This window comes from Thunnus albacares, chromosome 21 (genome assembly GCF_914725855.1).
Source record: "Thunnus albacares chromosome 21, fThuAlb1.1, whole genome shotgun sequence".
Classification (NCBI taxonomy): domain Eukaryota; kingdom Metazoa; phylum Chordata; class Actinopteri; order Scombriformes; family Scombridae; genus Thunnus; species Thunnus albacares.
Window position 1 is genome coordinate 11,072,707 of NC_058126.1, and position 26,470 is coordinate 11,099,176.

A 26,470-nucleotide genomic window follows, 5' to 3' on the forward strand; every position below is an offset into this window, starting at 1 on the left:
AACGATGTAACAGAAGCTGAAAAAAACGTTAAAGTTATCTTCTCCTTTTCAGTCACACACATCTAACAAATACCTTTCCACTTCAAACCTTCTACTCACACCTTCTATCACACTGAGTGAAAGAACATAAATCCAAGACAAGACGGTTCTTCCGACTGTCACTTGATGTCACAAAATAAAAGAAAGAATGTAAAACACAGTTACTGTTTGGTGTATAACTAATATATGACATTTAGGATACATCTGTCAGGTGTTGTGATGATATCAACTAGTAAAATCCAATACTGAGCTATAAATCAAAATCTGTATATTTTGCTGTGAGTATCTACAGTGGGACTATAGTTGACTCTTGTGTAAAGCATAGAAACAGCTTAAATATCAGCATATTAGCACTGTCATTGCAAGCACTTTAGCATTTAGCTCAAAGCACTGCTGTGCCTACCACACAACAAATCTTTCTTCCAAGTGTCGCCACAGACGCCCGTCAGCTAGCGAGCTGCTGTCTGACCGTGAAGTTTTATTTGCTTCTTCTCTTGATTTTCTGTGTGTGTGTGTGTGTGTGTGTGTGTGTGTGTGTGGGTGCCGGTCATTCTCTATGACCAGTTTGACATCTGACTCATGCTGTTACATCCATTGCATCATTCTCAGTTTCACTGACCACTTGTTCTGCCTCAGGAACTGAAAAACCTGCTACTTTGTCATCCACTGCTCATACTCAACACCTCCTCTGCTTTTGTCTCCCTGTACAGTCCAACAGAAGCAGCAGCTGGAGAAGGAGTCAGGCCTGAAGATAGTGGAGGCCGGAGTTAGTGATGTAAGTTATACTCACTAAAAATATTCGTTATTCTGCTGTATGTCAAAAAAAAAAAAAAAAAAAAAAAAAAAAGCAAGAGAGTGTGAGTGGGCATGCTTGTGATTGTGTGCGTCTTCTGTGTTTGGGCTCATGAGACAGGAATAACTGAGTGATTTCAACTTATCTTGGCATCGGTATCACACCTGCAGCTTCAGTTGTGCAGCCAAACACTAATCTTTAGCAGCAGTGAATTCCAAACACATATCCATGGGTGTATTTTTGGGTATGGACGGTAGGGACATGTCTCTGCCAATATCAAAGTGTTGCTGTACCTACCAATATTTTTACCAATCTCAAACAATCTGCTTTAATTTCATGTAATGTTAACGATAAGATCTCAGCAGAGTTGCCAGGTTTGGGTGTTTTCTGCAAAAAAAGTGTGCTATTATGATAAAGAGTGTAAGAGCAGGATATGGGGGATACTCGACCTGATGATCTGGCAACCTTCAACTTCAAGCTGCATTAAGCATTGTTGACTAGCAGCAGCCCGACAGCAGCAGCAGTAGTGGAGTCGGTGAAGTGGAGAATCTGAAGCAGTTAGTATTTATAGTTAAAATGTTCCAAATGTCACAGAATTGAAGATCAGTGGACAAAACTAAGATCATTTGATATTATATTTTATTTCAGGCCTTAGGTGTTGTTAGTAAATTTGTGATTGTTGCTCAGACATGTTGTTTAATTAAACGACTTTATTAGTGTTGGAGAAAATTCCCCACAATAGCAAATTAAGACATGTGGTCCTTTTTAAAGAAGAACCAAAGTGTCAGTAACAGATGGGCTTAGTTAATAAGAATGTTGTGTAATCTTTGAAATTAGTGGGAGAAATGTTTAGTATTTGATGCCATCTCTCCCCTTTTCCATGAGTGGATCAAGAGAGTTATTGTTGCATATGTGTCATTAAAACATTATTTACAAGCTAAATTAGCCACAGCTTGTCCAACTGATTTGTTTGTGACTGTCAGGCATCATTTTCATTATAAAACTCCTGTCAGCAGCAGCCTGAGCAGCACAGAGAGACACAGACAGGTGAGCTGCAGCCTCTCAGGTGAGCTCTGATGTCACAGTGAAAGATCTAGCCATAAATTCAGGAGTTGAATAAAAAAATAATACAAATAGAAGTTTTTGAGATGATTTAAAGATAAGTTTGAGCATCACTGTGGCTCTGTCATGAAACTCTCGAGTTGTATCGCCCAAATCCACAAACTGAAAAAAAGGACAGAATCTCAGGTGAAAACCTCACAGCAGCGAGTTACAGAGCAGCACATTACTTATTTATTGTGACAGTCTGTGATATGTTATTTTTAAATATTAATGTTGGTCTCAGATTTATAGTTAAGTAGTCTATCAAGAAAATGAAATGTAAAAATCAGAGAAAAAAATCATCATACAAGTCCGGTTTCAGGCAAGTCAGCAAATACATATTCAGTAAAGTAAAATTTGCAGAGTCAGACTCTTTATGTGTGTGTGCACACATGTGCAAATAGAAAAGCGTGATAGAGAGCAAGTACACATACACAATTATTTTCGCCGCCCGACAAAAAATGTCCTTATCAGAGTTAAAACCAAACCTACGCCCTTGCACATATCCTTTTAAGTGTTTTGCTTTGATTATCGTCCCCGCATATTCATTTTTCTTTAGGTCTCTAAGAGCTGTTGTCACCATGGCAAATAAAACACAACAAGACAAAAGCCCGCTGCATTTTGTAAAACTTAAAGCAAGTGTTGATTATCGCTGCAGAGCAACAATAAGCAGATTATCTTGAGTGCTGTCACTTTGTAGGGGAGCGCTGATGCTCTTGTGACATATTCATTGGAAAAAATTAAGAGGAGAACAGGAGGACACTCAGGATGATCCAGATGAAAGGAGAGTAAATGTGTATTCATTCAACACTGATAAATATTCATATGTATCAGAGGTAAGGATCTAATCAAGCACCCATTGATGCGTCATAGCCCTCCATGCTCGCCTGGTAAATGAGTTTCTTTATGGAAATGAGACAGACAGCCTTAGACCCCTGAGCTGCCCTGATCATGAGGCATGCTGGGAGCTAAATGGATGTGGCCTGTGCATCGCAGGACAGTTGCCATTGGCAACAACCGTCACACACTGTATAGACAAGATCATTTTCCTGTGTTAGTCCCGTTCTATGCTGTCTCCCTTTTTTTGGTGTCACTGCCTTTCTTTCGCCCATCTGCCTACCACTTATATCTTTTTTAACACCACATTTTCTCTCATCTTACTCCACATTGTGTCTCTATCACGTTCTTCTCAATTATCTCTGATTCAGGTTTTTTTTCCCTTTTTTCTCTTCACGGTGACTTTTGTCCTGTTCTTTGTCTGCCTCTCCTCGCCTCCTTTTCATTCTTTTATTCCCACTCCGACTGATTCCTGCGCTTAGCCAGCACTGGTACAGGGCTGTGTTTGTCATATTGGGCCTATTTGTAGATAATTAGCTGCAATAATAGCCTCTCTGCAGGAGCCAGGGTGAGGGAGGGATGGATGGAAAGAGGGAGGGAGGAAAGGAAGAGTCTGTCTTCCACCTCATGGGGAGAAAATCTGCGCCAGACTGTTTGTAGAAATGCATGTTAAGTAAGCACGGCATTTACTGTACTACAAAAAGAGAGTTGGCAAAGTATTAGCCCTGAAAACTCTCCGAGAGCATGTATTAGCAACAGCTCTAATGTGGATGTGTTGATCTCACCAGTTTGTATCCAAGAAGTGGAGAGTTGAGGGTAAGTTGGGGAAAATAGAAGCTTTTGACAGGAGAGCCTGTGGAGTGGGCTCTTCAAATACATTAGTTTAAAAGGTGTTAAACCAAAAGCCTGCTTTCAGTAAATTTGCAGTAAATTGACCACAGTTATGAGTGACTGCATGCTGGAGGTTGCAGAATGGGTCTTCTTTACCCTGCTTATTAGTAGCAAAAATAGAAATATGCTGGGTAAATTGTTCAGTGGATCCATAAGAGGTATAAAGTGAGAAATTAAGCAAAGCACAGTAGGTGCTATGCCTCAGTGCAGACAGGATACTTTCCCCAAGCATGAATAAAACCATCACTGTGGTTGGTATCATTAAGTCTTATCACTGACAACTCCCCTCCTTCCCTCCATTTTTATTTAAGAGGTGACAAATGACAAAACAGCTTAGGAAGATGTCCAGATAGAGCGAACGTCAATAGCAGTAGATGCGGGCGAGGATAAGCAAATGTCAAAGTGGGGGGAAGGAGACATCAATCAATAGGCTGAGCAATATCTACTCCATTATAGATCGCCGGGAAGTCGGCTTCCTGAAGAGAAAAAACAAAAAAAAATGACTACTTTGTTTTTAATGTATGTATGTGTGGGGCGTAAACAATGTATTTTCTGAGTATCATTGTTATTAACAGCCAAGTCCCAAGTGGGATCTGCACTCTCGTGGAGACCCAAAAGGCAAATGGAGGTCTTCTCACAGCAATTTATGAGTCCTGCAAATGTGTGAAAAACTGTGAGGGGGGGAGGGGAGGAGGAGGGGGGAGACAGAGAAAAGGGAAGTGAAGTGGAAAAAAATTCATGGTTGACGTGGCCTCTTTGCAGATTTAGCAGTCACTGGCCCCACTCACCGGTTTTCACTGTCTGTATTCATAGTGCATTGAAACCATACATACATTACATATATCCATGCTATTATTAGACACTTAAAGTGTGGAAGATAAGAGGGGGTCGGTGAGTCACCCTCCACGCTGGAGACTAGCGACTAGGCACCAGGCGAAAGGGTTGCATTCGCTGGCAGCCATAGACACTGCGTTGCTGTTACCAGTGGGGAGCATGGAGAGGAGAAACGAGGGAATAAAGGGAGGCTCAGAAAGATATTTTAGAAAGGGAGGGGCATGTCAGTCAGATGTGTATTTTGGAAGCGATTGCTATGGTTAGAAATGACGGAAAAATACACACAGAATATTTTAAAAACCTCTGACAATCCTCATACTGTATGTAACGCCTGAGGAGAGAAATCAAGCATATTTAAAGCTTGGAAATAGTAGCCTCTAGTGCACTGCAATTTTGAGTTATCCACTTGTTAATGACCTTTAAATATTACTTAATACTTGTGAGGTGATATTTAATCTCCAAATTATTTTCTGAGGTTAAATATTTCTCTGCCAACACTGCCCTGATTAAGGTCTTAATGACCAAAAGCAGCAAAGATCCACACTGATATGAGTGTGCAGAAGCTTTCCTCTAGATTAGAAATTAAATATTTAAAAAAAATAGAAAGTATACAAAAGTTCTGACAGCTGAGATGACAGAACTCCACCTTCACTGAAGCTGAGAAAATATTGCCTTATGTAGCACGGGCTCCTCATCAACAGTTTCCTCACCAAAATAGTTTTGAATATACCTGCTGAATTAGAAATAGCTTTGAACAGTTAGCGTTAATGACTCGTAAAACATTTTAAGATGCACATGTGTAAATCAGTCCCAGTTTTCTGTTCTCTTCACACTAATATTCTCAAATGCGTCGACGCGTTCGGCCCTCCTGTACGAGATGGTCCCTATGTGATTAAGTTGGTAGTTAAATTGAGATTCATTGACATTTTGACAGCGGTCTCATGTTCGAGATATCTCTGGCAAACTGCTTATGTGAAGAGGCACTCATTAAGCACAGAACTCCCTGAGCTGCATGTCAACTGATAATTCAACCACTAAATGTAAATCATATATGGCTGGCAGGGAGTCTCTGCACTGTGGCTGAGTGTGTTGTTTGTGTGTGTACGCATGCATAAACATGCGGTAAATGTGCAAAGTGTTAATGTTTGACTGTCCTTCACACCTAATTTATATTAATAAGGGTTAAGTGCATTATTCTTTCTCTCTGCATGCTCATGACATGTGTCTCACTGTTTATGTGTGTGAGCGTGTTTTCTTAGCAAAGTTGCTGTAGCAAAACTACATTATCTCAGTTGATCCCTGTAGCTACATAATTGAAGTGGATGCAGGTGAAATAAACAGTAGTTTATAATCCTGTGGTGGGTCAAGTTGGAGGAACAGTTGGAGAATGCCACCGTCTTATGATGGTCGAAAAAACTCATGTTATACTTCTAATCAAAGAAATAAGCGCAGAGGCACAGAGGCAAAACTCATCTCAGAGAAAGGTCACATGTAATGATGACCCCTCACCATGGATTTGAAGGCTTTCCTTTCAATATCCTGCGCCATAATTAATGCAGGAGCACATCTATTTGAAGATGTTCTGATAGCCTTTCTCAGAAAAATACGATCGTACATGAAGTTTGAATCTATTACAGTATGTATTGTTCAATTTGGGCTATTAAATATACAATTTCCAGTTCACGTTAGGCCAACCTGTTTTGCACTGCAATTTCAACTTGACAGCTGCAAATTGATGTACAGTAAGAATATTCACATGTTTTTTCTGAAATATCTACATAATTCAGTTTGCATACACTATGACACAGTATCCTAATGGTTTGTCATTCAAGTGATGTAGACATAACTGTGCTACATATTTTTTTATTTGTCGACAATTGCTTGTGTTTAAAAAAAAATGGACACTTAAATATAATTTATCGTGGGTTTAATATCCCTTCATCTTATCATCATGTGTCATTTATATGTCATCATAAAATACAATTGAAACTTGAGCAACAAAAACTAAATTTGTGCATCATCCTCAATGAGCTCAGCGGGATTCAACAAAATTTGTTTTTTCATTTTGTTTTTCACATGAATATTTATTTCCACAGTTTTTTGTTTTTTTTTTATATTATGCGCATGGTTATCAGGCAATATCAGTGCATTTTGCTTTCCTTTAATCTAACAAAGCCTGAATATTGGAGTATATACCACTTAATAACAAATACCATATGCAACAATCAGCAAATGCAATTCCTCCGAGCGAACGGGACAAATAATTTCAGCGAGGACTTCAAAGGAAAACCGCATTGTCCATTTCCTACTAGAGAGAACAGACAGAAATAAATTAATAACTGTGATATAAGAGTTGTACAAATTGATCTTGTAACGGCATGGGTATATGCTTTACTTCAAAACATATTTTCCCATGTTGGCTTTTCAAGCTGTGTTTTTTGTTTTTTTTTAAAGAATCAGAAGATGAGAAAAATACATTTTTATGTTAATTTCTAGATCTCTTATTCTCATTTAAGCGTGATTGTTGCTCCTCAGTGGAAATGAGGGTGGCTTGGCTGCGCTGCAGGGTAAAAGTATATTCTACCCATTCTTGTGTTGTTTGTGCGTGTGTTTGTCTATACTATGTGTATTTGTATCAGCCAATCAATTCCACATTGGCCCTCAATTGCCTTTTCCACATTGACAACCTATCCAATCTCCTTCAGACACTGTAATAAACCCAAACAATAAAAAAATTGCCACCTATAAAATTTCAACAGTGCAGGAAGGCCAATCTGGCTGTTTTAAAAGTGGCTAAAATGCCATTACTGTGGCAGATCTGGATGTGAAATGTCATATTGGAGCAGCCCCACTGTGCCTGCAGCCCTGAGTAACACTGCCTCTTTGGAGACTCCAGCTGCCTCCCACTGATGAAAGACCGTCCAGCAGCTCCGTTTCTCAGCAACCTTTTACCATCACCTGACCTTTGGACTGCAGAAATGCCTTTGATACCATGCCATGCAGTTTGGTATTTGCCTCTCTCTATATCATGACGTGTGCTCTCTCCCGGGTAAGGGTGGACTTGTCTGTTTTTAATGAGTGCCAGATTGTAAAGTGTTTACTCTCCTACCTTTTGCTTCTTTTATGTTCTGCTGCCTTTGTTAAAAATACGGTACGGTTATAGTTGACAGTGGTATTTTTTCACTCAGCTTGTTGAAGGGCATTTCCTCCACCTTTTGTAAGGTATTAAATAAGGGATTTTTTTTTTCCTTCGGGTGTACTCATCTCTTCCTGAAAAAAAAAAAAAACCCCATCAAGGCCAAGGTGGCCTTGCAGGTGGGATGGAGGTTAAGATCAAATTAAAGCAAAAATCCACTGATGAAAACTTAGATTGTTATAAATCATCAATCTGTGATGTTCAGGGCTTTCAAACATTTACTTTAGGATTCTTCCTCAGTCGGTGATTTTCTGCATTTCCCACAAATACTCAAGGTTGTTCAGTGGTTAGCAGTGTTGCCTCACAGCTAAATGTAATGAGGAAGAAGGCTTGTGCTTGCGTAGGACAGCTTTACAATTATACGCTACTGTTAAATTCTTTTTGTACTTGGTAGACTACAGCTTAAAATGAGCACTACATGGAAATCAAAGCATATGGAATGAGTGAAAATAGATCAGATATGGACTTGTATTTGTGGGTGGGACCTGCTATCTTAATTATTCTGTTACAATTTATAGTGTCATAACACAATAATGCTACAATCAATCATTCGGTACCGCAGACGTGTTTAGACAAACAATTGGTGGCTGAGATTTTGTTCTTGTGTTTTTGTTTACTTGTGCGCATTCATTTGCCGACAATTCAAAGTAACTTAGATCTGCAGGTAAATGCCGTGGTCCGTCTGATCTTCAACCAGGCACGAACAACTCATGTTACTCCACTTTTCATCACTGTTCACTGGCTCTCTGTTGCTCTCACTTTGACTCTCTCATCCAGGTTGATGAGGCTTTTCGTTCACTACAATCTACAAATCAACAACGACAAGTCCGGAAATCTCAATCTAAACTCTTCTCTCATGTGGTCCCTCGGTGGTTGAACGAGTTACCGCACACTGACACAGTTCAGTCAGCAAAATCCCTCTCTGTCTTCAAAAATCGCTTAAAGACATACTTCACCTAATGTATGCTCTTTCTCCCTCTGTCTCTACATCCTTCTCTGTCTGTCTGTCTTTCAAAAAATGAAATTTGATATGCACTTATGTATTACTTTACCCGCAACCTTGTGGCATTTGTGTCAAGTGGAACATTGAACTGAGTGTTGCGTCACGTATTCTCAACGGTTTCTCTTTGATCTACCGCTGCTTGGATTGTACTTCTTTTGTACGTCACTTTGGACAGAAGCATCCAAATGAATACATGTTAAAGGGGACGTATCACGCACATTTCCAGGTCTATATTTATATTCTGGGGCTCTCCTGGAATACCTTTGCATGATTTACAGTTTAAAAAACTCCTTATTTAAGTTATAAAGGCCCTTTATGCAGCTCCTTAGTTCAGCCTCTGTCTGAAACAGGTTGTTCTAGCTCCTGTCTCTTTAAGGCCCCCCTCCCAATGAGCCCGCTTTGTTCTGATTGCTTAGGCTACGTAAACAAGCAGTAGTAGCTGGATCTTATTTTGTTTTCTTGTTCTTTACTCAAAATGGAAACTTAACTCAAATACATCTGTACGTGTTTGAGCCCACATCTGATCCGAACGCAAACAACTCATGGAACAACCTTAGAATCAAAGGCTACGGAACAGACGGCCATTTGTGGGCATGTGCGAACAATCTGATGTCATCACAAGGAGGAAGTAGAGGTAACATTGCAAATGAAGCATTCAGATCAGGCTGAAGCCCTGACTTTTGACTTGCAGGGAACATTTTACATACGTTCACCTCAGGTTTTGGAATATTGACCACGTTTAACGTAGACATCCAGCATCATAACATTATAAAAATAACAAAAAGCATGTGTCCCCTTTAATGTGAAGGTATGATATGGTCCACCATGAGCACATCCTGCACTTTCATCGTAAACAATACATTGCCACACATGTTTGAACAAAAGCGCTGGCTGTTTATGGTAATTTGTTGACTGGTGTCTGGCAGTGGCAGCAGTGGGTTACAGCTGGATAGCATGGCGGAGGTTTTAAATGTCAGCGTTGAAGGGGGATACGGCTGCCATTTGGCCTGACGAGCTGCATGCCAAGGGACTGGCAGCAGGATGCAGGGGCAGGGTGCTCCCAGCCCCGGCCACGGAGCTCTCACCTTCTGCCATTTATCATGCAGCTACTTGCCTAGCATATCTGGCACCTTAGCACTGACAGCAGCAGGAAAAGCCCTTGCTGCAGGCTAACCAGTGGCCCATGGTACTCTTTTTGACATCACAACAAAATTAGGGCAGTTGCATTTGTTTGACTAAATTCAGCTTTGTATAGTTTACTAGTCAGAAAAGCATTAATGTTTTGATGAAAGAAGAGTGTTGACAGTGAATGTACATCAAAAAACTATGATTTCTGAATACTTCCATGATCATTTTATTGTAGTAATAAGGCAAAGGTTGTAAAACGGCATGTAATCCTAAGTACTAATCAATTATCATCATGGGTTTGATATTTAATTACACATCTAAAAATATAGTCACTTTTCTTTTATTTTGATGTTTAAATTAGTCGTAACTAAACACTTAAATCAGTGTTTTTAACACCACATTTTGAGTTTGAGGTTGATTTGAAACAGTAGATTAATTATTGATTATCAGTGAGCGCACAATACAGAAAGCACTTTGCTCTTAGTAAATTAAATGTAATAAACTGTCATATCATCTTTTATTGACTTTAATTGACTGTAATTGTGTATCCTGCTGTAACTGCTAGTTACTCTCTACATCGCAAGGTCAACTAAATTGCTTGATGAGCTGTTATGGTCTTTTATATGATGACCTTGACTTGGGAGGGTGTGTAAATATCTTCCATCTGTGGTGATAAAGCATGAAATGAAACTAGACCACTCTGCTGCTAAGTGGCTTCTCTACATCTGCTGGTTGTGTTCACTGCTTGAAAATATTATTTTGTGATGGCCCTGGCAGCGTCTGCAGTCTTAAGACATGTAATTAACATTTTAAATGGCAAATATATTCTATGTGTTATGCCTGCTTTGTCAGTTTAGACAACTACTCATCTATCAGGTCCCTGCAGATGATATCTTCCCCAAAATAGGTGTTTAAATAAGTATATATTAAAGTTTATATTGAATTTAAATCAAAACTATTGAGTAAACTTGCAGAAATTTGATCTTAATTTCAGCTAATAACCATTAGTCTGACAGCATTCAATAACTGAAACTAATTAGCCCCTTTAGCCATGAACTGAAGACATTTCTTTAATGTGTTTGCTGTAATATATGTTTCCTTTCATGCTAATATATGATGCAATCATTGCAAATGTGACATACATGAGAATGTGAAAAGCAATGGCGAAGATCAGACACTGATAGTGTGCTTGTGAACCTGCTGTGATGGGATTTTCGCTTTACACATCACAGTCATGTCCGTGTGTACATAGTTGCCATCGTACCTATTTACATTCACAGGCATGCCCGTCATGTTGGGTGTTAGCGGCAAATGCACAGATGCAGCTAACACCCGACGCGGAGCAGGTGGATACCTGTATAAAAATAGGATTATCTGCTCATAAACAGAAGCTGATACAAGTACACCAAGCCTGCAACATACAGACAGGAAAAGCAGTGTACAGTTACATGTATGCAGCTTAAAAACACACACCACAGTAATGTCAGTCAGTTATGATGTAATCATATCATCTTGATTTGTCTCCTACATTCGTTCATTTCATCTAGAACATACAAAAATCAACGAACATACAAAACATCTCCCACTTTTGGACCAATCTGTTATAATTTTGAGGAAAAAGAATACATAAGATGTCATTTTTAAATAGTTTCATCAACATCAAGAACTAATAGATGGAATTACATTCAATTGTTGAAAACAACAAAAGGCAAAAAGATCCTGGCAAGCCGTGTCTATGAACACATGCAATCACATGTCAGCCTCAATTCATTACATTATTCACTTTGAAGAAGGAGAAAAAAAGACATCATCATCACAGCTTCACAAAAAGGCATACAGTGTAATTATGTTTGTGGGTGAAAATAGGCTAGATTGATTATATGCATTTACAATAATGAGCCATCAATGTATTATTATGTTACAGAGCCATCAAAATCTTGACATAAATCATAATAAATTCTGCCTGCAGTATTACTGATCAGCCATACTTTGTATTGTTGTCAGGGGTTGTGGTGTGAAGCGATTGGAGATGTGAGTGGCAAACGGGCGGCTGATACCGTACTACAGCTGTGGCAGCGGTCTCATTAGGGATTCACAGAGGTTTCTTTCTACGAGTTGCTTGGTTTTGGCTCGAGGGCAGACCACTCTTATAAAGCTGGAGCTGTGAGACAGACAAACAGCGAGACACGCAGGGAGGCTGTGGCACCGGGCAGGCAGAGTGTCAGCTCGTGTTCGTGCAGTGGATTGTTTTGCAGCGCGAGGCCCCTGACTCTCCCCCAGCTGATTGGTGTGGCTTCATTAGCATGGGCTGCGGCTCCTCCGATTAGCAGTAATTAAAGAGAGAAATCAGAGCGCTTGCCTCCAGTCCAGACACAGCCAGTGCCTGTCAAGTGAGATCGCCGTGGAACAGATCTAGCGTTCCTGGCCGCTTGCCACTTCACAATACCCCCCCCCCCCCCCCCTTCGTCCCTATGGTAAGATTGAGTCTGGAGGAGAGGTATGGGGTGTCGGCGCCTGTGCCAAGTTACCCCCTAAGTAACCCCCGGGGTTACACAGGCACACACGCCTCTCCCCGCAGGCGCACGCTGAGCCGGCGTTGTCATGGTGATAACAGGGGAAAATGTTTAATGAAGACACTGATGAGAATTTATGAGGCTGTGGCTGTGTGCATTTACAGGGATATGACCCTTAGCCTATCACACACTGCCTCCTGTGGTTCTACATCTATATCTTCACTTACACAAGCCATAGCTGATCATCGGGGCGTATGCTCAGGCAGGCGGCCTCAATATGCTGCGAGTCCAGCAACACCCGGATACAGTCGGAGACACATGGCGCTGGTTGTCCAATAAAGTTAATCAAGTCTGATCAGAAATGTATATTGTATTAATTTAATCGTAACTGGAAGAATCAGTATCTTCCAATCTCTGGAGAGTCATTCTAATGGGAGTGATTTAAATAAGAATCATATTTCAGAGGCAAACAAAATCGAATTTGTTGTTTTCACACTGGCAAAATGGCAGAAATGTGACCATAAAGAAGCTTTGATTGCCAAAAATTTGCACAGGCTGGATAGCCAAACTCACCCACTGCCCATCAAGTGACCAATAGTGTCATGTGATTGGCTTTTCACTTCGGGATACTTGTTTCTGGTTTGCTTCTTGTCTTTAGGAGCTTTCAAGTTGTCTGCTCCCATCATTGGTTGCAAGCCGTTGTTTCAACAGCAGTTCAACAGGCCATGAGAACATGCCAGATTTATTTTAAGTACACTGATGGCCATGCAGACGTTGACGAAGAAGGCAATAGAAGGCAAACAAATCATGACATGTGAGTCGTATGTTCTGGTTACCTTCCAACTGGTTCTCTACTGACACACTACAGGGAACAAACTGACAAATGGTCACACCCAACTTTCCTTTTTGTTCCTGACACCCCACATCTGTTGGATCTGACCATTATCAAGCTGATATCATGTAGTTTCTAGGGCTGCAACTAACTTGTTTTTATTTATTATTATTATTATTATTGATTAATCTGTTGATTATTTGTTTAGTCCAAAAAAATGGTGAAACAATCAGTTTCCCAAGGCCAAAAGTGCAACCTCAAGAGTCCACAACCTAAAAATATTCAGTGAACCGTCATAGAGGACTAGAGATTTTTTTTTACTTAAAAGATGTCTCAAAACGATTAATCGATTATCAAAATAGTTAGGGATTCATTTTATGTTGATTGCTTAATCGACTAATTGTTGCAGCTCTGGTGGTCTCGTGCTGCTATCGCTAAAATCAGTTAAAGTGGCAACACTAATTCGACTGTCTGGATGGTGCTGGGGAAAAGCACTCATCCAGCATTAATTCAACTCCCAACAGCAGTGCTTCTGGTTTCGCCCCATCAATCACAATTGCCAGTGGGAAGCTGGAGAGGGATCATTTCCTTTTCGCAGCAGTAGCAACTCCTAATTGTTGTTTCGTTCTGTCCGTTGTTTATGGTTGGTTCTTATTATTATTCAAATGGCACTTTTTAACAACGGAAATGTACATTGACTTGTAAGAAATAGGTACCAAAGTTTTAGTATTCCAAAAAAGTACAATTAATCTCAGCCTTATTTTGAGTGTGGTGGGATTTTAACTCTTTGGATGACTTAATTCAGCACCACTGAACTATGCTGTAGCAGCCATAGAGAAATACTGCATTCCAGAGGCTTTCAGATGTAGACCCAGGTGTGGAGAGGACACATCCTATTGAACCCATGGAGTCACTCTGTGCTCTCCTCTGAACATTTCTCTTTGTCCCTTTACTGTCAGTCTCAATATCAGAGTCTCCCAGCCCACTAAGTCTCTTGTGACTGGGGTTTCAATTATGAATGCTACCTTTGACTACCTCTGTTATTCTGCGGCAGCCCACATATCCCTGCCTGCCACCACTCATGTGTGACTTGATGTATTGTCTCACTGTTTTCCCCCCTTTCAAAATTAATTGCAGTTTTATCTCTCCCCAAGATAAAAAAGCCTGCTGAGAACGTAATAGTCTAAAAGTAGTGTGGATTCTATTCAAACAAAACAATTAAAACCTTGGTGTTTTCCTTGCTGTTTTTGACTGTGGACGTGTCGAATGAGATTTTTAGTGGTGGTACTTCTTTTATCTTCTCACACAATAGAATGAAGTATTACCTTCAATTACCTTTCAGATTGAGTTGTGTTTTAGCAAACTGGGATCACATTCTGGACCTGACCATCTTATTTGGTGTCTAATGACTTTTCGCCAACAGTATCGTAATATCCCTCATCAAAAACTAATTACATCTCGAAAATAATTCTTGTCATTGTGATTAATGTAAATCTGAGTGTAATTTGCACTGTCTCAAGCAACAATGCAAACATCATCACTTGATATTGAGTTGACTTCACTTCAGTTTTTAGGCGTGAGTGCCATTTGGTAACTTGGTTTAATTAATTTTGGCTGGCATTTTAGCAAACATGAACATTATCCTTGTCAGACATATTGCTATTGTCAACACAGCTGCAGGTAGAAAGGATCATTACTGTCAAGCAACACCAATTGGGAACTCAGGCTGCACCTTAAGCAAAGAAAAGAAGTTTAAATAAATCAACTTAACTTTCACAAATGTAGTTGACGGCTCGGTCTTGTCTGGAATAAACGATTTCAGTATCAAAACTTCAATTTAAAGCAGCTTAAATAAACACTGAATGGATCTTTCCTTAGTGTTATTGGCAGGAGAGACTGAAAAGACTTGAGTACATTTAAGTTTTTTTTAAATTTGTTGTTCTGTATTAAAAGCGATACTGTGCATTTGAAGAGTTTCCAAAATCAAAAACACAAGAGCAAAAGTATAAGGAATGGATTAAATCCTTTTAAGATGTACATGTCCATCATTATCTAATCTACATTATTTTGTAGGGTTACAAGTTACGTTTAAAAAAAAAAAAAAAAAAGTCCTGTTCATGACCAGCACTTCCACCATGGAGGCCAGTACTGGGTTCTGTCAGATTTAGGGCAATGCTAGCAGCGTTATCCTGTTCTTTATTGAATTTGTCTTTTAACTCTAGCCAACATTACCCAAGACAGCATTATGTTATTAAACGCATCAGTTAGTCCTCATCTGAAAAGCCTCTTCTCTCGTTAAGTTAAAAGTGAAAATATAATCTATTTAAAACACCCGTCTGGAACAAAATTAGAGTTTGCTCTTACATTTTTTCCTGTCATACTTACTAACTATATGTACTAGGACTAACCAGCTCTACACTGCAATACAAAGACGATGCTTTTTCTCTATTTAACACTATACATGTCTTCTACATAGATCATCAACTGGTGAGGATGCTGACTTTTTTCATGTATGTAGCAAACAAGTACATATTTAAGACCCCTTTTACAGGGTTATCATTTTAAATACAAGTCAGCTGGAAACATTAGAAAGTCAGCCGAACGTCCTGCTAATGGAGCCAATTATCTATCTAGTGCTGATAAAATCAGCCAGCGACAGTCGTCATTTCAGTCTGCAAAATCAACAGTCATTGGCTAGAAATGAGAAGATTCGTTACTCTTCCTCTTTCTGAAATTGTTTCAAAAATTACAGAGAATTTAGATTTGTAAGTTTGCATTTGCGTCGTGTGAAAACAGAAAGCTTCACAGGTGTAGCAAGAGAAACTTAATTGAAGCTTTGGCTGTATTGACCATTTAGCACCATTATATCCAGATTTGTCTATTATTTTGGCTCTTTTTTTTTTGCTTAATCTATATATCATAAGTGATCAGTAAAACTACAATACGCACTGGTCATGTAGAGCGATTTAAATGAGCACTAAATATGTTTCATTTTGTTGTCATCCTCATAGATTACAACTAAATTTTCTATCATTTTACAGATACGGTGTGATTTCCTACTCCAGGCTACGATGCCACAACACAGTTTCTTTTTGAAGTGCGCATTGTTGTGCATGTGTGTGGGTTGCCTCTCTGCTTTAAATATAGTTAAGATGACAGGCATAGCATTTACCTTGATGTTTACTGCTTTGAACTACTTGGCATGGGCAATGACTGGGCTGGGGTTCACATAAGAAAGAGGCCTATTTGAACAAGCTCATCTGGGGAAAATACCAGAATACCAGAATGACATGGTTGACACACACGCAGGCTTTGAATGGTTCCTCTCTGAGCAAGTGATGAGCATGAGACACAACAATTCAAGTAAAACCCAGAAATGGGACCTTTTCGTGTCTTTGAACATCATCCATTAGGAAACATGGCGCTTCTTTCTCTACCTCTAACACACACGCTGAGACACTATGCATTTAAGACATTCAGCTCACTGTCAAGTTTTTGCACCTTAAGTGATGTTTAAATGGGAGTTAAGATGGGAGAGCATAGTGTCACCTTTTATATTTTATCACTATATAAGTGCTATTTTCTGCCTGGCAGCAAAATCAATTTACAGTGTACCAACTAACAATATACCAAAAGTACATCACTGTAATGTGAAACCAAACAGAGTGTCAAACCAAACTTTGGCTTCAAATCACTGCCTTTGCCTATATGGGAGCTTTGTTTCATTATACATGTTAAAAGATGGAAATAGAGCATTTAAAAAAAAAAAAAAAGACTAAAAACCCAGATCTTTTTCTCTCACACACATCCAGTAATATCACTTCAGCATTAACAATAACAGCTGGTGGATCTGATACAAAAAGAAAAAAAACACCATGCAAACACCCAAATGTGTTTTGTTTTGCATATATTTCTCTCTGCATTACAGTTCGAGGCTAATCCTCCCAACACCTTCCCAAATGGAGCCGCAGCAACAGTCTTGCTCAGATATTATTATGAATAATTTATTGCACCCTATTTCAAAGAGCCAAGCAGAAATCCCAACTATTTTTGGTGTAACGGTATCACATGTTTGGTTGAGTCTGCAGGTATACGTTGCTGCAGCTGTTGGTTTCTTGTGCAGCGCTGTAAATGGCATTAGCCTCTCACTGATATCATTATAGCATGATTGGTATGTGGACCACTACAGCTACAGATCGGCATGCCCGCCTCTCCTCTGCAGGCTGGTGTTCTCTTCTGTTTGCTCAAATATATTACAATCTCTGACTTCTCTCTGCATCCTGGCGGAGGTGTCCAGCTAGTGCAAAAGCAACCTTACGTGGATTGTGGCTGTATATTTTGTGTGCATGTATATTTAGATTGCACACATAGATGTAAATATATTCAAAACCGTGCAGCCTGTCGGTGCGAGCAAGCAAGTTATTGTCTGTTTGTCCCTTTTTCCCAACTCACACACAAATGCACCATCTCAGGTACTTGATCCTGACATTTGTTTAACATTCCTCATCCCCCCCCTCTCCCAGCGACATTGAGAAGTACAGCATACCTCCTCCTGCCGTTGTTTAAACACGCTTGCCGCTTTTCCATCTTTTTTTAAATTTTTTTTTTATTAGAAATATGAAATGTGTCATGGAGGCAAACACTGGAGCAGCGCAGGAGAGGAGGACAGATAAGCCTTGCAGGACTCACAGCGACTGTTCGAACATGTGTTACCCGGAGGAGGTACTTACTGCAGGAACACACAGGTGTGACAGTGGATATCGCCAGTGACCATAAGAGTGACTGCAGTATGTTTCTGAATTTGACTGCTTGTAAGGTTTTTTTTTTTTTGGTTTTTTTTCCTCATGAGAGTGAATCGATGCACGTCAAACCTCCCTGGTGTGATAACCATTAGCACTGGCCTCGCTGGAGGATGCGACATGAGTTGTGAAATCGTACTGTGCAGAGCGTAGTGGTTGAAATGTGTGAAAATGTGTCCATTTACACAGAGTTCAAGTGAAGGAAAACAACAGGTGCCAAAGTCAGGCTTTCCTTCAAAGAGCAGGTAAAGATAGTGTCTGGTTAGACATTTTCTTGCCTTGTATCATCCACTGTGCTGTCAAAATACCCTTGTTTGAATGAGTGTGGATTTAGATAGAGCTGACAGGTGGATGACCAGGATATCTTGCATGAAAAAAAAAGTGAACAGTTCACCAGTGAACCGGATAGATATGATTGTGTGGTTGACTTCATGTAGGGACTGATTTGGGGATTAACTTCAACCACTATTTCTTTCTTTCCAGTAATAAAAACCACTCACTGGCAGTCATGATAAAAGTCTCCCACCATGCATTACTCTCACATCCATCCTGAATTAGTGCTACAGTGAGCTCTGCAGAAAGAATTCTCTCCTTTTTGCTCGAACTAAAAGCTGCAAGATAAAAATTTGCCCCTTGAATGGCGGGTGGCCGGACCATTTTTGTGCCCTCTGGCAGGCGGAGTGAAAACAGAATTTGGGTTCTGAATAATTCCTGATAAATGAGGATGCAAGTGTGCAGAGAGCATGACGTGAAAAGTGTCACGCCTAGGGTGACTAAATGACATATAAGGAAGGAACAAAGTTTACTGGTTATTTTTAAGAAAACATTATTTTATGCTGTAACAGATTTTGATGTGATGCCGCATTTTACAGCCTAAAATAACAAAATTCACTGATAATTTCAGTTTTGCAGCAGCATCTTATATTAGGTTGAGCATTTAAGGATGTTGGGGATGCTTTAAAAAATGTGTTGAGTCAGTTTGAGTGTGTTCTAGTTGAGATTTTGTCCCTGCGGGCCGCCTGGTTGGCTCTTCGTTTGAAGGTAGGTTGGCGTCCGACGCGGCCACGGACCCAGGCTGGACAGCGAGCTCGTTTTTGTTCTCCCCTTCACATTGCCAACTCCAGCTGTCACACAGAAGGACAATAGAGAAGAGGAGGGGGTGCTCTCTGAATGGAAAAAATAAACTGTAGAGCCCCCCCGTCACACAGCCCCCCTCCCCAAGACTCGTCATCTGCATTTGACAGGACCCCCGTTCTCCTCTCTTCACCGCCCCTTTTCTTTTTCTTTCTCCTTTTCTCTCCCAGTGCTCTCCATAATCCCCCTTTCTCTCTCTCTCTGCTAAGTGCAGCTGTTGCTCTCCATTGGATCATTTTTTTTTTCAGACTGATTGCTAATTAGGATAGCATTTTAGTGAGTTTTATCTTTAAAACTTGTTAAACTTGCAATTTTCCTCTCTTTTTTTCTTTATTCCGGCAGATCTTTGAGCGAAGCAGAGAAAAGGCTTAGCCAATTATGCACAATTTACTTTAGGCTGAGCGTTTTTTAGTCAGAACCCAATCTCCCATGCAGCATTCATATAGTTTACAACTACTGTACTGTGTGGTAGCCTCTTATTATAGTGCTCACTTCAGCTTTGAATGCAAAAGCCTACTTTGAAGAATAGACTGCCCCATCTCCCTTATTCTGCTCACATAACTGAATCCCTGGGAGAGGGAGCAGAGGAAAAGGAGAGCCTGAGAAAACAGCAATTCACACACCAAACACAGAGACCCCTAGTAGCTCAACAAATGAGTGACTAGCCCTATGTCCATTCATATCGCCCCTCGGCCCGCAAGCCTATTAGCCAGGCATCGCTCCTTGAACATTCACTGTCGACAACATGTGGAGGCATCGCTATAGCAACCAGTGGATATGACATGTGCAATGGACGGGGACTCCTGAGCTGCTGAATATAAGGAGGGGCTCAGCCTTAACTAAATGATCGCAAAAAACCCAACCCCACCACCTCCCCATCTCTTTTCATTGGCACAGAGGCGCTGAAAGGACTCACTAGTAGGGCTTCTGCACATTCTTCCGAGGCTCGGAAAATCAGGCGGGCATATCCCACATTCTTCTCCCTTTTCTTATTCTCTCCGACTCTCCCTTTTTTTTTCTCTCTCTCTCTCTCCTTCTTTTTCTTCATCTTCGTGTTGAAGCCGCGGTCTTTTGTTGGCGCTGGGGGACGCATGAGACCCTCGCAGGGGAACTTTTTTTGGAGAAGCGGACTCAGTGGGCGGCCGGGACGCACAAACGCTTCTTGGAGCTGCGGCGGGCGTCAGTGGTTAACCATGCTCTCTGGAATACAAGACACAGCCTCCTCCGTTTACTGCAAAGTGTGCGCTCTGCCCCGCGACATGGATTTGGGTAATTATCTCCTGGCTTTAACGTGTATCCGTCCTGTTTTGTGCCGTATTCAGTGTGCAAGTTTTAATGCGTCAAATGGGTAAATTGCGCCTCAAAGGACCGGTCTTGAAAACTTGTGAGCATCACGTAGAAAGCTGAGTTTTTGTAGCCGATGTGACTGAAAATGATTTAGTGCGTGTGTGTTGCAGAATATTTTTAGCATCATTTTGTTAGTATCATCCTTTCTGCCGCGAAGGGCAGCTGGAGATCGAGTCTAATGGGGAAAATATGATCCATCATCGGAAAATTAAGCAGGCAAATATAGTTAATCTCAATGTAAGATGATCGACGAATTCATAATGAAACTTGATCTTGAGCCCGGTGGTTTGCTGTAAGCACATCTGGCTGCAGGGGACAAAGTTTCTGTGCAGGTTCATCCTGCAACTCATGAATCTCTGAGAACTGAGCTCTGCTCAGCCCGCTCTGTGTTTGCATGATTTATACTAATTTAAATCATGTTTAGTTCAAAGATTTACGCAATTCTCATGTTTTAAAATTAAAATATTACGCAGCAGCTCTTTCTGTTCTGTTCTACTATTTATTAACAGGAGTCCAGAGTATACTGACTGAATAGAAATTGAAATTTTATGGTACAGTTTTAATGGTAATATATCAAATTGCTTTATTTCCTTTTCTCTCAAATTAATAATTATTTCCCAGTGTTTTAGAGTTTACAGATTTCTCTGGAAAAATAGGCTAAGCATTTTCCACCAGTATTGTATTTACAAAATTCAGTCAGTTTTATAGAGCTCTGGGTGTAGCTGGTATTTTCCTATATCTCCAAAAAAAAAAAAAAAAAAGCATCCTTGTAAAATGTTGCAGCAAGGCTAAATTTTGCATTTCACGTCTAATCTTTTTTTGTTAATCGCAGGGCTTTCAGTCCCATTTTATTTCAAGGAAACCTGAACTGGATTTAGGGCTGGTGAGGTTTGGCAGTTGTGTGTTTGGGAGGATTTTCCTCTTGTACTTCCTTAAGGTATTGTGAAGTGAGTGAATGGATAGCCAGCCGCCCCAACAACACCTCTCTGCCTGACCTTTCCTCTATCATTTGAATAATCCAGAGCACCGAAATCCATCTGCCCCTTGTCTCCTCTCAGATTGGCTAATTCACCAGACCGGGGCAGCATGAATAGAAGAGAGAAACAGAAGGGGAAAGTCTGTTAGAGGCAGAGAGTAATAACTTCACTGAGTTTGGATATATACTCACAAGAGACACGAGCAGAAGTGTTGAATAAGATTTTGAAGGAATCAATAAAAAGACATTTTTAAAAAAAGTAAATTTGGATTAGAAGCAGAATTCAGGGGCTGAAAAATCAGATTCTTTGACATGCCGATGTTAAATTTTAATGCAAACATTTTACCAATAGATAAAAATCATGTTAAATGGTAAAATATTTTTGCAATTCCTAATTATGGTAATAATTAATCTGGTGTATTTAGGTTTTGATTTTTATATATTGATATTTGAAATTTAAGCCATTTTCACTCAGAAATGATTAAATTTGGCTAAAAGTGTTTTTGATTACTTGATTGCTGCTATTACATGTTGTGTTTAGTCTGCTTAAATCTGTTTTTTTTTTTTAAACCGGCCTCAAATCAAATTAAATTAGTACAAAGATAATAAATAAAAAAGCTAACAGACAGAACTCTAAAGGCCCACAATGGTAATTCTCAGCCTCACATCTCCTCCTTCTCCCTCTCCTCTTTTTTTCTTTCTCTCTCTTTCTGTATCTCCTCTGGTTTCTTTCACCCAACAACATAACACGATTACCGCCTTCAAACACTCTTTTATGCTTGCAGTGCATTTCAAGCGTGTTTTCTCCCACAGTGGAAATGCTTTTTTATTCCTTTTAAGGTGTTTACCTGAATATTTTCAAGAGTAGCCACAGATTGTAGAGGGCGACATTTCTGATTAACTCGATAAGACTTTTTTTTTTTTTTTTTTAGAATAAAGAAAACATTACATGAAAAGGGAATATCTTAAGATTGTCAGCACTGCAAATAGATTGAAGCAGATTTGAACCAATAGGTCCGTAGGGGGCACTTTGGTTTTAGAAGCAACAGACTTGAACCACTTCTCCGATGTGACATGCTGTGTCGACCGTATTAAATATGTTGAATAGTAAGTGAGTTTTTCAGGTGCTATATGTTGTCTGTTATTGCGTCAGAGAGGATAATACTACAGAGATGATTGAAGTACTCCAGCAAAGGAAAATTAACAATATCACATCTAAATGTCATTCCTGCTGTCTGTATGTCCATTTGATCACTCAACATCGCAGACGAGTCATTGGATCGAGGCCATTTCTCCCCTCTGTACCCGTATATGAGACTCTTCAAACCTCTCAGTTGTCGTCTAACCTCTTAATGGTTGATTGAAACTACATGCTCGAGCCACAGCAATTGCAATCAACAGCAACTGTCGTAAGGCCCAACACACTAATCGAAAAGACTTTGGGCATCACAACACAACCGCTAAAAACATTGGCAATTACGAGCCACAAGGTCAAACCACATTATTACTGGTCTGAGGTGAAGTGTCTTGTTTTGAAAATGGTATAACAAGATGTAGCCATCCTTCAGCCGGGGCCCATTAGATCCCTCAGGCTAAATGTCAGAGCTCTGCCATTTTTTTTTTTTTTTTTTTTTTTTTCCATGTTGCAGATTTGATTCACTTCAACCATTAATCTTTCAATATTGCATGCAGACAATTAGGAGCCTGCGGATGTATTTGTGCAGTTATTGATATTGCCCTTTAACAGATGTATATCTATTGGCATATATGAAGCAGATAGAAGTAGACCAAAAACTGTGGAGAGTTTATTTGCTCTCTGTTTTTTAAATGCAAAAATCTACTTGGTAAGCTGTCTATATTTTATGCAATCAGCAAAGGAAATCTATAACAGTACATATCAGGTATCATTAATTATCCCCCCCAATTATTGCTCCTAATTATTGCTGTTATGCTCTCAAAATATTCTGTATCAGTGGGGCCCACGGGGAATTTATCATTACAGTAAATGGCCATGAGTGGACCAGTCAGGGTGGGAAATTAGCACCAGCCACCAGCCAAATGCTGGTAAAATATGAAAGTGGCTGGTAGATTTCAGACACAAAATAATGATTTACTATTGAGTGGATGGTGAATATGAACATTTATCTGTCAGTGGCTGCTAGATGTTCACATTTTAAAAAGTTAATTTCCCACCGTGGGACCAATTATCAACACATAGGCCAGTTCTTTAACCTACACTGATAACAGTCTCTCTTAGATATTACAGCACATTAAAAACAAATCTGCTGTGCTGAAACAAATGCTATACCTCCCTGTTTGAATTAACATGCAGTGTGGGTGTGAATATTTGAAAAAGGCTTTTTGTATTCAACTGGTGGTGGATATATGAAGGTCCGGTCTGGGCCCGCCTGTGTCTCCCCAGTCCTGGTAGCCATTAGCTGTGCGGCTTGGGCCAGAGCCTAATCCAGCCAAACTCAGGACCAGAGGAGCTAATTAAGCACAAGCTTTTAGTATCCCAACCTCCTGTAGCTGCACAGTGCCAGCCCGCCCCATGCCAGCACTAAATGGGGTTGTAAATATCTATAGTGGGGCTCCGTGTGGACACAGCACTGGACAGGCTGGTAATAGGGGTTGACTGAGTCTGAATGCATTATAAGGCCAGTATTAGAGCTGGATAATGATTGGGGCTGGTCAGACGGCGGGAGTGGGTGGGAAGAGCGGGAGAGGAAGTGGAGGCAGGTGAGGAAGCACTCGCAGCGCTTTCTTTTTTCACTTTTTTTTTTTTTTGCCTCTGGAAAGCCAAGACAAGCTTTCAAGTGAAAATTGATGCACTGCAGACTTGATATGGCGGTTGCTGTAAATCAAAAACGACGACATCAATCAGGAGAAAGACGGAGAGGCATCCTTTACTGCTCTGACAGTGTGTTCTCTCTCTGTTTGTGTGTGTCCTCCAGAGGGGCAGCCTGACCCAGATCCCCATGGTGAAGGAGACCAGGGTGGAGTCGGGCCAGTTCCTGCTGCTCTCCGTCCTCTGCATGCTCTTCATCCTGGTGGCGCTGGCCGTGTCCGCCACTTTCTTCTGCGTGCGCCAGCGCTCCCACCTCCACATGAAGGAGAAGCTGGCCAGCCTGGGGACTGACACCAGTACTGATGCCACCGCAACCTATCAGGTTAGACCAAACCCCTTTGCTATGAGCCAATCAGCAGCCAGGACACTTATCCTGCACTCTGCTATTGGAAGAACACACTCTGTTCGGATACAGTTGATTATCTGATTGGTTAGTGAATGTGTATGTTTGAGTGATTCTCCTACTTCCTCTTATGATGGTTTTTGGGTGATGTATGATAGTGACTTGCTTTTCTTTTTGTGCAATGCAGTAATTAAATACCAAAGTCACTTTTTGAGTTTGTTTGATCATTTTTAAGCTCCTAATTTCTTGCATTATCTACTGATTGCTCCAATAGATATTCGATGCATCCAATTATTCAATGCTCACCCTTGCCTGAGTTGTGTGTGTGCGTGTGTGTGTGTGTGCGTCTGCGGTGCATGCATGTACTTGTGTGTGTGTGTGTGTGAGACAGGGGAACTGGCCGCCACTGTGACCTATTCCCTCTGTTCCTCCAGGGCCACGGGCAGCCTGGGCTGTATTGATTTTCAGTGTTGGGGCTCAGCTGTGCCCAGCGTGGCACTCAGAACACATTTATCTGCATGTCGCGTTAACATTTTCAATATTTAATCAGGTTTTCACAGGGCTGCTTTGCTGTCAAAAGCTGAAGGGTGGTACAGTGTCATAGCAATGGCCACAGGGAAGCAAAAATAAGCAAAGATGCAAAATTAAATGCATTTTTTTTTTCTTAAATATTAAAACTACAGCCTGTAGCGTTTATATTATTTTGTCTCTTTTCAAAATCTTTTTATCATGTTGTTCCACTGTGCAAATTTAAGGTTATGTATGACACCTGTTCTCTCTCAGTATACCTTTAGGGACAGGATAACTGCTCTGTCAGGCGTTCGTGTGGGTGTGTTCTCTATGTTTGACAGATATTGTGGGAGAGCTGCGTGCAGCGAGAGAGAGATACTGTATTAGATGGCAGCATCACACTGTAGACGTTTCCTCTTGGTTTGTTTTCATTCTTATTATCCATAGTCTGAAAGAGGGAGCACAGACGAAGTCTAATCCCACGACCTGTGCTTCTGGGCTCCATGTGTCTCTCCTCTGGCCCCTTCTGGTGCTAACTGCATCACCCTGCCCGCCTCTGGAACGATTTCTCTGCTCCAGTACAGCGTGGTGCTTTCCAGAGATGCTGAGAAGTAGGATGAATTATGAGGTGGACCTGGATATTGCCCCGAGGCCAAGGCCCAGGGCACCGCTTCATAGCTCTAATCATTAAAGTCTGACGGCGGCAAAGCTGATCCAAGACCAGGGCTTAGAGGGCCCTGCGCTCCAGAGGGAAATATCACTATGATAGATCATGAGATAGCATGTGCTTTCACAAGGCATTTTCCCTGGCCTGCCCTGCCCTTGCTGTTATTAATTGAGTATGGTAATGAATTCTGAAGAAATGACTGGCTTTGCCTCCCAAAACCGAACATAATGGGGTTTACAGATTATGTTGAATTTAACAGAGAAACCCAGATATAAGAATGACGTACATGTGTTTATTTATACATGTCTAAGATCACAGAAATTGGGCAATATGGGTTTTTTCTTTCACTTTTTCTATTTATTTCCATTTTGTATATAAGAATAGTAGAGATAATGCCTGCTCTTCACATTTTTGATGCACTGTGGCATGATAGAAGAAAAGCTGAGTCATTGGGAGAGGTTTAATCTTTTTTAGCAGTGCAATCTTTTTAGCAAGTCTCAGAAATCTGGAGATATCAATCAAAATCTAAAATTATACTTTACAATTGGGTTAATGCATTTCTATCTCCATTGGTTATTTGAGTGATGGATAGAGCCTACTCTTATTTATTTTTGGGAAGTGGTCCCAAATTCTCCTTGTATAAAATATATTTTTTGCTCCACAGGGTGTGTGTGGTGAT

The 26,470-nt window shown here is 40.5% G+C and overlaps 1 protein-coding gene across 1 annotated transcript in view; it reads left to right on the forward strand.

Annotated features, from left to right (window-relative positions):
• The window catches only part of ptprn2 (protein tyrosine phosphatase receptor type N2), a 134,183-nt gene that overhangs the window by 82,082 nt on the left and 25,631 nt on the right, over positions 1-26,470 (forward strand). The window contains exons 11-12 of the mRNA XM_044340233.1: positions 750-814; positions 24,378-24,593. Coding sequence (XP_044196168.1) covers positions 750-814; positions 24,378-24,593 — 281 coding nt within the window. The remainder of the gene's footprint in view (positions 1-749; positions 815-24,377; positions 24,594-26,470) is intronic.